Genomic DNA, 14,828 nt, shown 5'->3' on the forward strand with positions numbered 1-14,828 from the left:
TTGTATAGGAATGATTCTGTCCCGGGCTTTTTGATCCATATAAGCAGTTGATCACTGTAATTGTGATCACTATTAACGGTTTCTACTGTATTTTCATAGTTTATTTCACCAGAAGAGACAGTTGTATTTTTTACTACTAGCTACAACGTGTGATCACCAAGGAAAACTGGAAAAGTCCACAAAGAGAACACAAAGATAGTCTGCAAAACTGAAATCCTACTAGTTGACCCCAAAACAAAAAGAGAAATGCTGTATAATAATCTGGGAAAATAAACTCCTTGTATTAAATTTGAGGATATAAATCTTGGTGTTATCTTAGATTCAGATCTAAGCTTCAGGTCCCATATCAACGAGGTGATGAAAACATAATTTTTCCACCTTAGAAACATAGCTAAAGTACGACTATTCATAAATCAAAAAGATGCAGAAAAACTGATTCATGCCTTCACTTAAACCGACTTGATTACTGTAATGCACTTTTTACTGGCCTTCCGGCAAAAAAACGCTGAGAGACTTCAGCTCTTTCAAAACTCTGCAGCTCGACTATTAATCAGAACCTGGATGAGAAAACACATTAGTCCAGTTTTAGCTGCTCTGTACTGGCCTCCTATAACATTTAGAATGGACTTTAAGGTCCTCCTCCTTACATAAAAAGCCCTTAATGGGCTAGTACCAAGCTACATTGCAAACTCCCTTGTTAACTATCTACCTTCAAGAACACTGCAATTATCAGCTGCTGGTTTATTTGAGATTCTCAGCAACAGACAAAAGAAAATTGGGGATGCAGCCTTTGTCGATTACGCCCCAAAACTATGGAACATACTACAGATTTTTAAAAGAGAGCTAAAAACTTATCTCTTCACCTTAGACTTTAAATAGCTTTTGTCTCCTTCTGCTTTGCACTTATGCACTACTGCACTTCTTTTAAAATGTTGACTTTTAATTGATTTTATACATTCTATATATTGTATGTTTTAACTTTGTTTTCATTTTATTTTACTTCTATTTATTAAATTTTATTATGTGTTTTATTTTCACATTATTTTATCTCATATCAAAATATTTTATTCTTCCTAGTTTTCTTATGTACATTTACATGTTTTATGTTCATTTTATTCCATTTATGTCTTTCTTTATGTGAAGCACTAGGTGCATGTAATTTCTTTTGCTGTAAAGTCCTTTGAGCTGCATTTCTTTTTTGCATGAAAGGTGCTGTACAAATAAAGTACAAATGCAGTTAAATATAACAGTTAAATCACTCAACATTAAGGCTAATTGACATTACTCTAAACACACAGCTATCATTAGTTAAATATCTCTCTATTGTCTATTGTTAGTTGTCAATACAACACAGTCTTCAACTTCTACTCAAAAGAAACTAAGCTTAGGTAAAGGTTGAATACAGTAACACTCAAGGTACACTCGACGTATTCAAATCCTTTACTTGAAGGACAGGTTCACAACTTTTTAAGTCTGTCTTAAAACAATAATCCCAAAAAGGTGCCCAAGTGAACACAGAAATAGTTTTTTCTTGTTGTAATCATTCCCTCTGTTCATACTGGCCATTAAAGATCCCTTCATAATGCACTTTCAATTTAATGGGAGACAAAATCCACTGTCCTCGTTTTGTGAAAAAATGAATTAAAAGTTTATCTGAAGCTAATATGAGGCACATTAGTTAAATCAAGTGAATATCTAAGTTTGTCTGTTTAGTATAAAATTCCCACTTTGTGCTTCCCTGTTGAGCCGGGGTGGAAGGATAGTAACAAAAAGACACCAAAAACACTTGACCTTTGAAAGATATCCACTTGATTTGACTAATTTGGATTGCTGACGTTTCATACTTTCCCATCAATCCCCAAAGTACAGCTTTAATGTATTTTAATATTACAGTCTCCTCATTACCACACAAATATTTGGAGAATTTGAATAAAGAACGGAAATTTTGCAATTTGGAGATTAGAATAAAGAAAGAGGATGTTAGAAAGCAAGCAGAATCTCCCCAAACTATATATGTTCCTGTGGCGCTCATTATGATTTGTATTGGACAGTCTACTACATCAGAAACACGGCATTATGCTTGAAAATGGGTTGTGTGTCGGTTAAAGTAAATATCGGGTGTTTACATACATGGAATATGAGCGTTGGTCTTTGAAATGACATTTTGAATGTGTGTATTATGTTTAAGTAACCCTCCCTCTGTCCTTACAGTACCTGCCAAATCAGTTTCCTGTGCATGACGCCACAATGGCAGCAGCACCTGTACATTACCCTGCTGCTCCTGCACACCCAGTAAGACCCTGATTAACCACAAACACTCTGAATCATCCTCACTGTTTGGTTGTAGACACGTTGAAGAAGACAGCAGGTTTATTAACCTTGCTGTGGGAGAGTGATATCAATGCTGGAACAACTGTACAGAACAACCACCTATTTGTCCTGCACTTACAAATAAAATTAAATAAAAGTTGAAGCAGTGTAGTCTTGCAACTTAGATGCATGCATTTGTTAGGAAAATAAACTATGTTCCAGCAAAGCTGTATTTTCGGACTCTGGTGTATTATGATTATCTACCTGTGTGTCATAGATTGTCCAGATGTTTTCTCTCCACAGATGTTACTGCAGGTTATTGAAGCAGTTATTGTAACTGAAAGAGATTGAAAACTCTGACACCTGGTGGACAAATCACATCATTACAGCTAATCTGTCCCTGTGTTTGTTAGTATAACAACGCACCAGTGGTGAAGCTCCCTGTAAGCCAGAGCCTGTGTCCTGCTGGCATGCTGTAAGTGACACACACATAAACACAAACACACACACACACACACACAAGAGCACACAGCTATTGAGCTTCTGTGAGTATCTTCAAACACACTCTTTCTATTATCAAATGTATCTTTGTGTCTCTTTATCTATGTAGGAATGGAGAGACAGTGTACGAGGTTGCTCCATCTGACTCCGCTCCTCCTGCACTGAACAGCTCCATGTTACAGTAAGTGAGCTCTGGCCAGTTTTGGTCAAAATGTACTTTTCTTATTTGTGACTGGCTCATGATCTGTGGCAGAGGTCATCAGATGGAAGACCATAAATAAACCAGACTCTTAACTGAATCACAATCACCTATATTTTGATTGCAGGTGTCTGTTACTGTATGTGTCTACCAAGATGCCAGCATGAATATTATTATAATCAGTGTCTTAATTAGTTTTAATGTACAATACAGCACAGACAAGGATGCATTATTCTGCTTACATCATTGTTTCATTCTAAATACTTTTTTTTCTCACAGATTCACAACAATACCATATGTAAAGAAGCCGCCAAATGCCTTCATGCTGTACATGAAGGAGCAGAGGCCAAATGTTGTGGCCGAGTTGAACATTAAAGAGAGTGCACAAGTGAATATTATCCTGGGAAAGAGGGTAAGTGTGTGTGCTCTGTATGTTTGAGACACTCCATGTTACACAAACTTCATCACAGTTTGGTAAAAGGTAGTTTTCTGTTGTCATACTTTATTGAGCAGAGTCTAAGAAAACACTTTTTGTTCTTTTCTTCAAAGCTAATTATTTCCATTTCATTGTCACATAACCAGAGAACAAATTAAATAATCAATTCAAATAGAGTTTTCATCATTTAATGACACAAATACACTGTTGAGTTTACATTCTGAATCTGTGTGCATATTAATGCATCTGTTAACATGTTTTATGTCTTTGTTTGTGCTTGTACACTAGCCACACTATAGTTGTGTGAAAGTGTGTGTGCTGACAGTGTGTTGTCGTCTGTCCACAGTGGAAGTCGCTGTCAGAGAAGGAAAAGGCCAAGTATTTCCATCAAGCCAACAAAGAGCGGCTGCTCCATGCCCAGAAATACCCCTACTGGTCATCAAATGACAACTATGTATGTAACCTCTTCTCACGTATGTTTACATCACTGCACCAGAGCTGATGAAACACAGTCAAAGATTCTTGTTTTCAGAAGCTGACTTCAGTGAAAAGTCTGATGTGTTTGTTTTTGTGTAGGGCAAAAAGAGAAAGAGGAAGAGGAGCAAAGCTCCCATCAGGACTGAAGGTAAGGCAATATTTCTGTGGATCACAGTGTGTTTTCAGGGGAAATGTGATGAAACTAGATGACATGTGACACATGGTCATATTTGACCAGGTTAGATCACAGATAGTCAAAATACAAAGATTTCACACATTATCTTAAAAGACTCTTGTCAAAGTAAACACGTTTGAATTCTATTAACGTTTACAATAATGCATCAGACAATGGAGGGAAAAGTAGATCACTTAGACTTTTAACATGAAGTCATGGTCATCACAAATGATCAAAGAATGTAACCACAATGTAAACTAGAGTTGAAACAATTGATTAGTCGACAAAAGTGTTTGTCATGAAAATAAACTTAAAGCCCTTGGAAAGGCAAATCCATGATTGGCTATTAATCATGTAATTTGGGATCTAATGTGCAAATGGTAAACACCTAAAAACTATGAGCACATAGCCTTTGACATAGCCTATGTAATTCTTTAGAAAGTCTCTCTCCCTTCCCTTGTTACTGGGTTGCAGTTAGGCGGGGCTAAACTAGAGAATTTATTACGTAATAAATACCTGCCCAATCATATTTAAGAGAAAGATAATTGATTTGGCTATCTGACCAAGATGACTTCATAATACTTACTCTTGTCTCCCCCATGAGAAAACCATGCAGTGCACCTTTCTTTGCTTTTAGCTAGAATGAGAATTCAAATTAGCCTGATATGGTTTGAAAGTTACTGTGTTAAGCTAACTAGCAGACTTGGGTACACCATCCAAATCTGCATTAATCACGGAGTGGATAAGTAGCTCAAAAGTGTAGCATAGCAATGCTAGTGCTAACCGTTTCATGTAAGTAAATGAAAGATGCTAAAACACTTAGTTTCGTAGTCTGGAAGGTATAGTTAAATGAAAACAGATAAAAAACCCAGCCCCAGCCTTTTATGAAAAATCTGCTATGTGTGGGCCTAGGCACCATTCCCCTGCTAACCACCTCAGATCATGAGGGGGATATGCCATCAAATGAAATAAGATGGAAGAATCTAAACCCAGCAATCCACCTGACATGCAGCAAACAGCTGAGACACTCAGCTATACAGTAAATAATAAAATCCCAAATTCAAAGCTCGGAGCAGACATGCTTCAATCATTATTGAAGCAAGATACATAACTAACAATACATGCATGAGCTTAGATTGATAAACAGTGTGGCTTTAGATCTGATTGATGTAAAGATTACCCCCCGAAACAAAGCCACACCCAGGGGAATTATGCTGCAAAACCAATTCTCTACATATCTGAAATGTGAGTACTTGTAACACTGAAAGCAACATAAAGCATGTGCCAGATGAGGCAAGAAATTGGCCCAGTCACCACAGGACTTAATTCACAATTGATAGGCAAGGCAAGTTTATTTGTAAAGCAAATTTCAACAACAAGGCAATTCAAAGTGCTTTACATAGAGCATCAAAGGCATCAGGACAGAATATCTGGATGGTTCATAACGTAACAGCAGATCAGAAGTGTATTTTGACCCTAAAACATTCAGTGCTTTATAAATCAACGGCAGTATTTTAAAATCAATTCTTTGACAGACAGGAAGCCTGTGTAAAGATCTGAGAACTGGAGTGATATGATCCACTTTCTTTGTCTTAGTGAGGACTCAAGCAGTAGCATTCTGAATCAGCTGCAGCTGTCTGATCGTTTTTTTTAGGGAGACCTGTGAAGACACCATTGCAGTGGTCAAGTCTACTGAAGATAAATGCATGCACAAGTTTTTTTTCCAAATCCTGCTGAGACATAAGTCTTTTAACTCTTGATATATTCTTTAGGTGATAGTAGATAGCAGTAGCTATCTTTAGGTGATAGTAGGCTGACTTTGTAATTGTCTCAATGTGGCTGTTGAAATCCAGGTCTGAGTCCATGACTAAACCAAGATTCCTGGCTTGGTTTGTGGAGAGATTTTACAAACAGCATTCAGAAGACAGAAACAGTGGCACCAACTCCTTTGTCCTCCTTTTAAGGAAAAAAACTTTTGTAAATTATGTCTATCAACAAAATTTAAATTATTTTTTTTGCCTGGCGTGTGATTCCTCAGCAGTCTCTGGAGGACCCGGCTCCATGTTAGTGTCCTCAACTTCATAACAAGGACATTGGAAAACTCTCACAGAACTAGTACAGCATTTAAACATAAAGACAAATCAGGTAAATTTGTAGCATTAACAGATGACCAGACAGTCAATAAAGTAACAAATTCAAATATTACACATGCAAAGCGTAGTGCAAATGACCATAAGATAACATTAACCTTTGAGGGCCTCGTCCATCTCCAGAAGCAATCTCCTGTATGGCATCCTGGTCAAGCAAGGAGCAAAAACACACAATACAAACTACATGAAAATGTATCCGTGGTATGAGACCAGATTCTTAGTTTTATTTTGAATGTGCACTTTAAACTAGCTGGTTGAAACCTCACTTGTTGGAGAGAAATGGGGAATGTTTTATCGTCATAGACAACAACACCGTTTCTTCCATCACGATCGTCAAAACAATCAATGGAAATCTGCATATCATCAAAAATGTATTAGCGAATTGAAATGTATCATATAATGCCTATTCCAATATCCTACAAACCATGATGTTTAAACTTACATGTGACACTATGTCAGTCATTTTGTTTCCTTCTCCTGCATATAATACGTCACACAAGCGTGGTTACGTCAGTGTTTTACGTATCATACGCAATATTGTATTAATTAATGTACAACTGTGCAAAATAATAACCTGAACCCTTTGCTCAGGGAGCTAGACTCTCAGCACAGAGGGGACGGAGCACTCTTCAGGGGCTTCTGATAAAGTCATTTTAAAATTTACAACTGTAAAATAGCTGATATATCCTATCTATTCCTATCCATAAACACAAATGAACTTAAACATAAAACATAGTAATACCTCAAACATAAAACAGACACAGCAGTCTACAATACTACAAGGCCTATTTCCAAATGTGAAATAAAAACAGCAGGCTCACTAGCGGGGCTCCCACTGAGTGTGGGCCCTGTGGTGGCCACCCCCTCTGTCCCCACAGTCGGTCTGCTTATGATTCTCCCCTTTGTATGTCTTAGTTCTCATGGGAAACATGCGCTACACATACAGTAAGTGAGATGCAGCCAACCACAAATCTTCAAGCATACGTGGTGGAATGCTCCCTTAGCACAAGTGAATCATAATGGTGCAACTCCAAGCCTGTATTTTTGGTGCATTACACAGGGTCAGATTTTTCAAAACCTGTCTGTCAGGAAAAAGTCAACTTCTATGGCCAGATCTCTCTTGAAAAATTTTAATCTCAACAAGACTTATCTGGTTAAATAATTGAAAATGGATGTAATTAACCTCTGAATAAATGTAGTAATTCTATAGACTTTCCTGCTGATGACAAACTAATTCTGTATGTAACAGTGCATGACAGTGCAGATGTTCAGAACCACAAAGGTCAAGTTAGGCTCTGTCACACTTTCAGTTTGAGTTTTCACACAAGTTTCACACAAGTTTAACTTACTTAACCTTAATACTTTCATACTTGACTGTGTGTCATGTTTAAATTGATTTTATTATTATTTTAAATGATATAATATATAAAATTCAAGTATAACATTTAACTCTCTGGTATGTGCAGACACCTTGCCCTTATCAGGACTACAAGCCCCACAGTTTGTCCTTCAACTGATGAACAAGGTAACACATACGTCACCCACCTCCTGCTGTTACATTTTACACTGTGCACGCAAAATATAAAGGACATTCACATTCACCCAAAATGACGTCATATTTACAGATAAACCAAGAATTTGAATCTTGTACTGTAATTCCTCGAAATACAAGTGAGGGTAAAATTTAGTTTTTGTGCACAAATAATGCCCAATAACACACACAGCAATACTATCAGCCAGTTGTCATGAGGTACCTGAATGACGTTAACTTTGAAAGATCTGTAAAGTCTTGAAAAATAAGTAATGTTAAAAACACATGTAAACAGAAAAAACAAAAGCAAATGAAAAAAACATTGCCACAAATTTGACAGCACAAGTACAGCATTTAGAAAAAAAGCTCTCATTCAAGAAAATGGAATACTATTCATGTGATACATACTTACAGTAACTTGAACTTCTATGCCATCACGTGTCAGCATTGCCAATTAACAAACTGTTTTCATATTGTTTCATCTGAACTATTTTCAATGAACTTATTCTACAAAAAAATGTTAATTAACTTATTCTTTTTTGTTTTGTTTTACACTTTGTATTTTATTTTGCTATGGACCCCCAATGAGTTGTGTCCTTAATAAAATCTGAATTGAATTGAAATTGAATTGAAATTATTTAAAAGGAATTTCAAAAGGCAAAGAAGTTTTTTGTTTTTTTCTCTGAAATGCTGACTGGTTGGTTTTTGTTCTTTATGGTTACATTTGTGGGTTTTAAAATGTGCACATAAGCATGTATGTTTCTTTTCCCACACAGTGGAAAATATAACATGTGACTTGAGAAAGAAAAAGAAATTTTTTTAAAATTCTTTTTTCTTTCTTTTTTTCTTTTTCCCGTCATGATTTCAATGTGCACGCGTCATCACCCTCAGGTCACCAGCTGGCAGCAGCTGGCAGTTGTGCGTTGTGTGTTTAGTGCTGCGGGGTGGGGGCCGCAGCGAGAAAGTTGAACCAGAAACAACTTTTAAAGAAACGCAACCTGTAACGCTGTGTAACCCTGCCATGAGGGAGGACAACAACATTACTAGGAAGAGGGGAGGACATTTCTCCTTGTTTGATAACGTTAAAAGTAAAGTTAAGCTTTGCTGACGGCTTCCTGACTCTTCAAAAAGGCGAGAGAGAGAGAGAGAGAGAGAGAGAGAGAAGCAGTGGTCAAGTGAGCTAGAAATTGGATGAGGAGAGCGAGCAGTGGTAGCGAGAAAGCCGGTGAATGAGAGGAATAAAACCTTATTTTCTGATTGTTTCACTGTGGTTACAAATAAACACCCTCACCCCGCACCTCCACACAACCCTATGGAGGTGCGCTGCAACGCCTGATAATGGTGCCGCAGCCGCTAAAATCACATCATACGGGTACTGTGGGAGTAAGGTGAAAAGAAAATAGCATTACCGGAAAATGTTTTTTCCGTATGTTTTCATATATGAAAAGACCCCAAATGAACACTGTAAGCGGACTATTGATTACTATAAACAAATTATTTAAACAGCATTTGTATAGGAATGATTCTGTCCCGGGCTTTTTGATCCATATAAGCAGTTGATCACTGTAATTGTGATCACTATTAGCGGTTTCCGCTGTACTTTCATAGTTTATTTCACCAGAAGAGCCAGTTGTATTTTTTACTACTAGCTACAACGTGTGAACAACTTGTGATCACCAAGGAAAACTGGAAAAGTCCACAAAGAGAACACAAAGATAGTCTGCAAAACTGAAATCCTACTAGTTGACCCCAAAACAAAAAGAGAAATGCTGTATAATAATCTGGGAAAATAAACTCCTTGTATTAAATTTGAGGTTATAAATCTTGGTGTTATCTTAGATTCAGATCTAAGCTTCAGGTCCCATATCAACAAGGTGATGAAAACATCATTTTTCTACCTTAGAAACATAGCTAAAGTACGACTATTCATAAATCAAAAAGATGCAGAAAAACTGATTCATGCCTTCACTTAAACCGACTTGATTACTGTAATGCACTTTTTACTGGCCTTCCGGAAAAAAAACGCTGAGAGACTTCAGCTCTTTCAAAACTCTGCAGCTCGACTATTAATCAGAACCTGGATGAGAAAACACATTAGTCCAGTTTTAGCTGCTCTGTACTGGCCTCCTATAACATTTAGAATGGACTTTAAGGTCCTCCTCCTTACATAAAAAGCCCTTAATGGGCTAGTACCAAGCTACATTGCAAACTCCCTTGTTAACTATCTACCTTCAAGAACACTGCAATCATCAGCTGCTGGTTTATTTGAGATTCTCAGCAACAGACAAAAGAAAATTGGGGATGCAGCCTTTGTCGATTACGCCCCAAAACTATGGAACATACTACAGATTTTTAAAAGAGAGCTAAAAACTTATCTCTTCACCTTAGACTTTAAATAGCTTTTGTCTCCTTCTGCTTTGCACTTATGCACTACTGCACTTCTTTTAAAATGTTGACTTTTAATTGATTTTATACATTCTATATATTGTATGTTTTAACTTTGTTTTCATTTTATTTTACTTCTATTTATTAAATTTTATTATGTGTTTTATTTTCACATTATTTTATCTCATATCAAAATATTTTATTCTTCCCAGTTTTCTTATGTACATTTACATGTTTTATGTTCATTTTATTCCATTTATGTCTTTCTTTATGTGAAGCACTTGTTGCATGTAATTTCTTTTGCTGTAAAGTACTTTGAGCTGCATTTCTTTTTTGCATGAAAGGTGCTGTACAAATAAAGTACAAATGCAGTTAAATATAACAGTTAAATCACTCGACATTAAGGCTAATTGACATTACTCTAAACACACAGCTATCATTAGTTAAATATCTCCCTGTTGTCTGTTAGTTGTCAATACAACACAGTCTTCAACTTCTACTCAAAAGAAACTAAGCTCAGGTAAAGGTTGAATACAGTAACACTCAAGGTACACTTGACGTATTCAAATCCTTTACTTGAAGGACAGGTTCACAACTTTTTAAGTCTGTCTTAAAACAATAATCCCAAAAAGGTGCCCAAGTGAACACAGAAATAGTTTTTTCTTGTTGTAATCATTCCCTCTGTTCATACTGGCCATTAAAGATCCCTTCATAATGCACTTTCAATTTAATGGGAGACAAAATCCACTGTTCTCATTTTGTGAAAAAATGACTTTAAAAGTTTATCTGAAGCTAATATGAGGCACATTAGTTAAATCAAGTGAATATCTTTAAAAGTTTGCCTGTTCAGAATAAAATTCCCACTTTGTGCTTCCCTGTTGAGCCGGGGTGGAAGGATAGTAACAAAAAGACACCAAACTTTGAAAGATATTCACTTGATTTGACTTATTTGGATAGCTGATGTTTCATACTTTCCCATCAAGCCCCAAAGTACAGCTTTAATGTATTTTAATATTACAGTCTCCTCATTACCACACAAATATTTGGAGAATTTGAATAAAGAACGGAAATTTTTGAATTTGGAGATTAGAATAAAGAAAGAGGATGTTAGAAAGCAAGCAGAATCTCCCCAAACTATATATGTTCCTGTGGCGCTCATTATGATTTGTATTGGACAGTCTACTACATCACAAACACGGTATTATGCTTGAAAATGGGTTGTGTGTCGGTTAAAGTAAATATCGGGTGTTTACATACATGGAATATGAGTGTTGGTCTTTGAAATGACATTTTGAATGTGTGTATTATGTTTAAGTAACCCTCCCTCTGTCCTTACAGTACCTGCCAAATCAGTTTCCTGTGCATGACGCCACAATGGTAGCCGCACCCATACGTTACCCTGTTGCTTCTGCACACCCAGTAAGACCCTGATTAACCACAAACACTCTGAATCATCTTCACTGTTTGGTTGTAGACACGTTGAAGAAGACAGCAGGTTTATTAACCTTGCTGTAGGAGAGTGATATCAATGCTGGAACAACTGTACAGAACAAACATCTATTTCTCCTGCAGTTCCAGTTCAAACTCCAATAGAAAAATGACACATTTTGAAACTATTTAAACAAAATTTGAAGCAGCGGATGTAGCTTAGATACATGTATTTGTTAAAAAAAAAACAACAACTATGTTCCAGCAAAGCTGTATTCTCGGACTCTGGTGTATTATGATTATCTACCTGTGTGTCATAGATTCTTCAGATGTTTTCATTCCACAGATGTTACTGCAGGTTATTGAAGCAGTTATTGTAACTAAAAGAGATTGAAAACTCTGACGCCTGGTGGACAAATCACACCATTGCAGCTAATCTGTCTTGTTTGTGTTTCTAGTAATGCACCAGTGGTGAGGCTCCCTGTAGGCCAGAGCCTGTGTCCTGCTGGCATGCTGTGAGTGACACACACATAAACACAAACACACACACACAAGAGCACACAGCTATTGAGCTTCTGTGAGTATCTTCAAACACACTCTTTCTATTATCAAATGTATCTTTGTGTCTCTTTATCTATGTAGGAATGGAGAGACAGTGTACGAGGTTGCTCCATCTGACTCCGCTCCTCCTGCACTGAACAGCTCCATGTTACAGTAAGTGAGCTCTGGCCAGTTTTGGTCAAAATGTACTTTTCTTATTTGTGACTGGCTCATGATCTGTGGCAGAGGTCACCAGATGGAAGACCATAAATAAACCAGACTCTTAACTGAATCACAATCACCTATATTTTGATTGCAGGTGTCTGTTACTGTATGTGTCTACCAAGATGCCAGCATGAATATTATTATAATTAGTGTCTTAATTAGTTTTAATATACAATACAGCACAGACAAGGATGCATTATTCTGCTTACATCATTGTTTCATTCTAAATACTTTTTTTTTCTCACAGTTTCACAACAATACCATATGTAAAGAAGGCGCCAAATGCCTTCATGCTGTACATGAAGGAGCAGATGCCAAATTTTGTGGCCGAGTTGAACATTAAAGAGAGTGCACAAGTGAATATTATCCTGGGAAAGAGGGTAAGTGTGTGTGCTCTGTATGTTTGAGACACTCCATGTTACACAAACTTCATCACAGTTTGGTAAAAGGTAGTTTTCTGTTGTCATACTTTATTGAGCAGAGTCTAAGAAAACACTTTTTGTTCTTTTCTTCAAAGCTAATTATTTCCATTTCATTGTCACATAACCAGAGAACAAATGAAATAATCATTTCAAATAGAGAGTTTTCTTCATTTAATGACACAAATACACTGTGGAGTTTACATTCTGAATCTGTGTGCATATTAATGCATCTGTTAACATGTTTTATGTCTTTGTTTGTGCTTGTACACTAGCCATACTGTAGTTGTGTGAAAGTGTGTGTGCTGACAGTGTTTTGTCGTCTGTCCACAGTGGAAGTCACTGTCAGAGAAGGAAAAGGCCAAGTATTTCCATCAAGCCAACAAAGAGCGGCAGCTCCATGCCCAGAAATACCCCTACTGGTCATCAAATGACAACTATGTATGTAACCTCTTCTCACGTATGTTTACATCACTGCACCAGAGCTGATGAAACACAGTCAAAGATTCTTGTTTTCAGAAGCTGACTTCAGTGAAAAGTCTGATGTGTTTGTTTTTGTGTAGGGCAAAAAGAGAAAGAGGAAGAGGAGCAAAGCTCCCATCAGGACTGAAGGTAAGGCAATATTTCTGTGGATCACAGTGTGTTTTCAGGGGAAATGTGATGAAACTAGATGACATGTGACACATGGTCATATTTGACCAGGTTAGATCACAGATAGTCAAAATACAAAGATTTCACACATTATCTTTAAAGACTCTAGTCAAAGTAAACACGTTTGAATTCTATTAACGTTTACAATAATGCATCAGACAATGGAGGGAAAAGTAGATCACTTAGACTTTTAACATAAAGTCATGGTCATCACAAATGATCAAAGAATGTAACCACAATGTAAACTAGAGTTGAAACAATTGATTAGTCGTTCATCAGGAAATAAATCAGCAATTGAATAATCATTTCAGTAATTTTTCCAGTAAAAATGATTTTTTTTTGTCAGAACAAAAGTGTTTGTCATGAAACTAAACTTAATATTTTGGGATTTTGGACTTTTAGTTGAATAAAACAACACTTTTGAATATGTTAACTTAGGTTTGGGGAAATTCTAACAGGATTTTTTGCTTTTTTAATGACATTTTATGACAGAAAAAATTAATCAATTAATCCAGAAAATAATCATCAACTCAGAAAATGTTAAACTCAACGTAAGACTGAATTGTGTGTTATCACAAGTATTATTCAGTGCAGGTTTAAGTGGAATCATCTTCTTTTATAGCGTCTGCGTCTAAACCTGAAGACGTCACTCACCAAGCAAGGAAGTTATGTGTGACTCCAGTGCAGACAGTGAAGATGGAGACCATCACAGACAGATTTAATAGAGGCTCCTCTTACACCGTCCTGATGCAGCTGCCTCCAAGCACAAAATCGCAGAACTGGTGTCACTGATGATGGAGCAGCTTGCACTGCACTGCAGAGCCTCAGCTGCCCTCCTCTCCATGAACACACATCAGTACATCAAATAAATATGTAAAAAATGAAACAATATGCTGAGAGTGTAGTCGAAATCTGTCTATCTATCTCATGGAAAACGACTTCATCTGGAATTAATTAGAAGCACAATAAAAATATATGTAAATTATTCAAATTATTTTTAAAAAGTCAAGTGGAACAGTTTTGTCAAACACAGGCACAGCATGAAGAAAGAAAACGAAAGAAACATTACAAGGTTTCCTCAGAAATACTCTTTAATGTGAGTAACATTCTCAGGGGTTTATCAAAAAATGTAAAATTTCCATTCAAACCATTTGAGTCTGTGTAAGAGTCTTTAGTCAGTGGGGTCACAGGTGATGTACAAAAGAATATGTGTCAAAATTAGAAAACAACATCACAAATATAAGACGCTTACATATGACAGAATGGATGGTTCATAACGTAGCAGCAGATCAGAAATGTATTTTGGCCCTAAACCATTCAGTGCTTTATAAACCATTCAGTGCTTTATAAACCATCAATTCTTTGACAGACAGTAAGCCAGTGTAAAGATGTGAGAACTGG

General features: G+C 36.6%; 1 protein-coding gene across 1 annotated transcript; it reads left to right on the top strand.

The window, feature by feature from the left end:
• Positions 1-2,235: 2,235 nt before the first annotated feature.
• Positions 2,236-14,306, top strand: LOC121882635 (transcription factor 7-like 1-B). Its single transcript, XM_042391005.1, has 7 exons — positions 2,236-2,292; positions 2,724-2,785; positions 2,921-2,992; positions 3,290-3,422; positions 13,110-13,217; positions 13,340-13,388; positions 14,050-14,306. Exons 1-7 carry the CDS (start codon positions 2,248-2,250, stop codon positions 14,217-14,219), a joined length of 639 nt encoding a protein of 212 aa, XP_042246939.1. The 5' UTR covers positions 2,236-2,247; the 3' UTR covers positions 14,220-14,306.
• The last annotated feature ends 522 nt before the right edge of the window (positions 14,307-14,828 follow it).

Source organism: Thunnus maccoyii, chromosome 17 (genome assembly GCF_910596095.1).
Source record: "Thunnus maccoyii chromosome 17, fThuMac1.1, whole genome shotgun sequence".
Classification (NCBI taxonomy): domain Eukaryota; kingdom Metazoa; phylum Chordata; class Actinopteri; order Scombriformes; family Scombridae; genus Thunnus; species Thunnus maccoyii.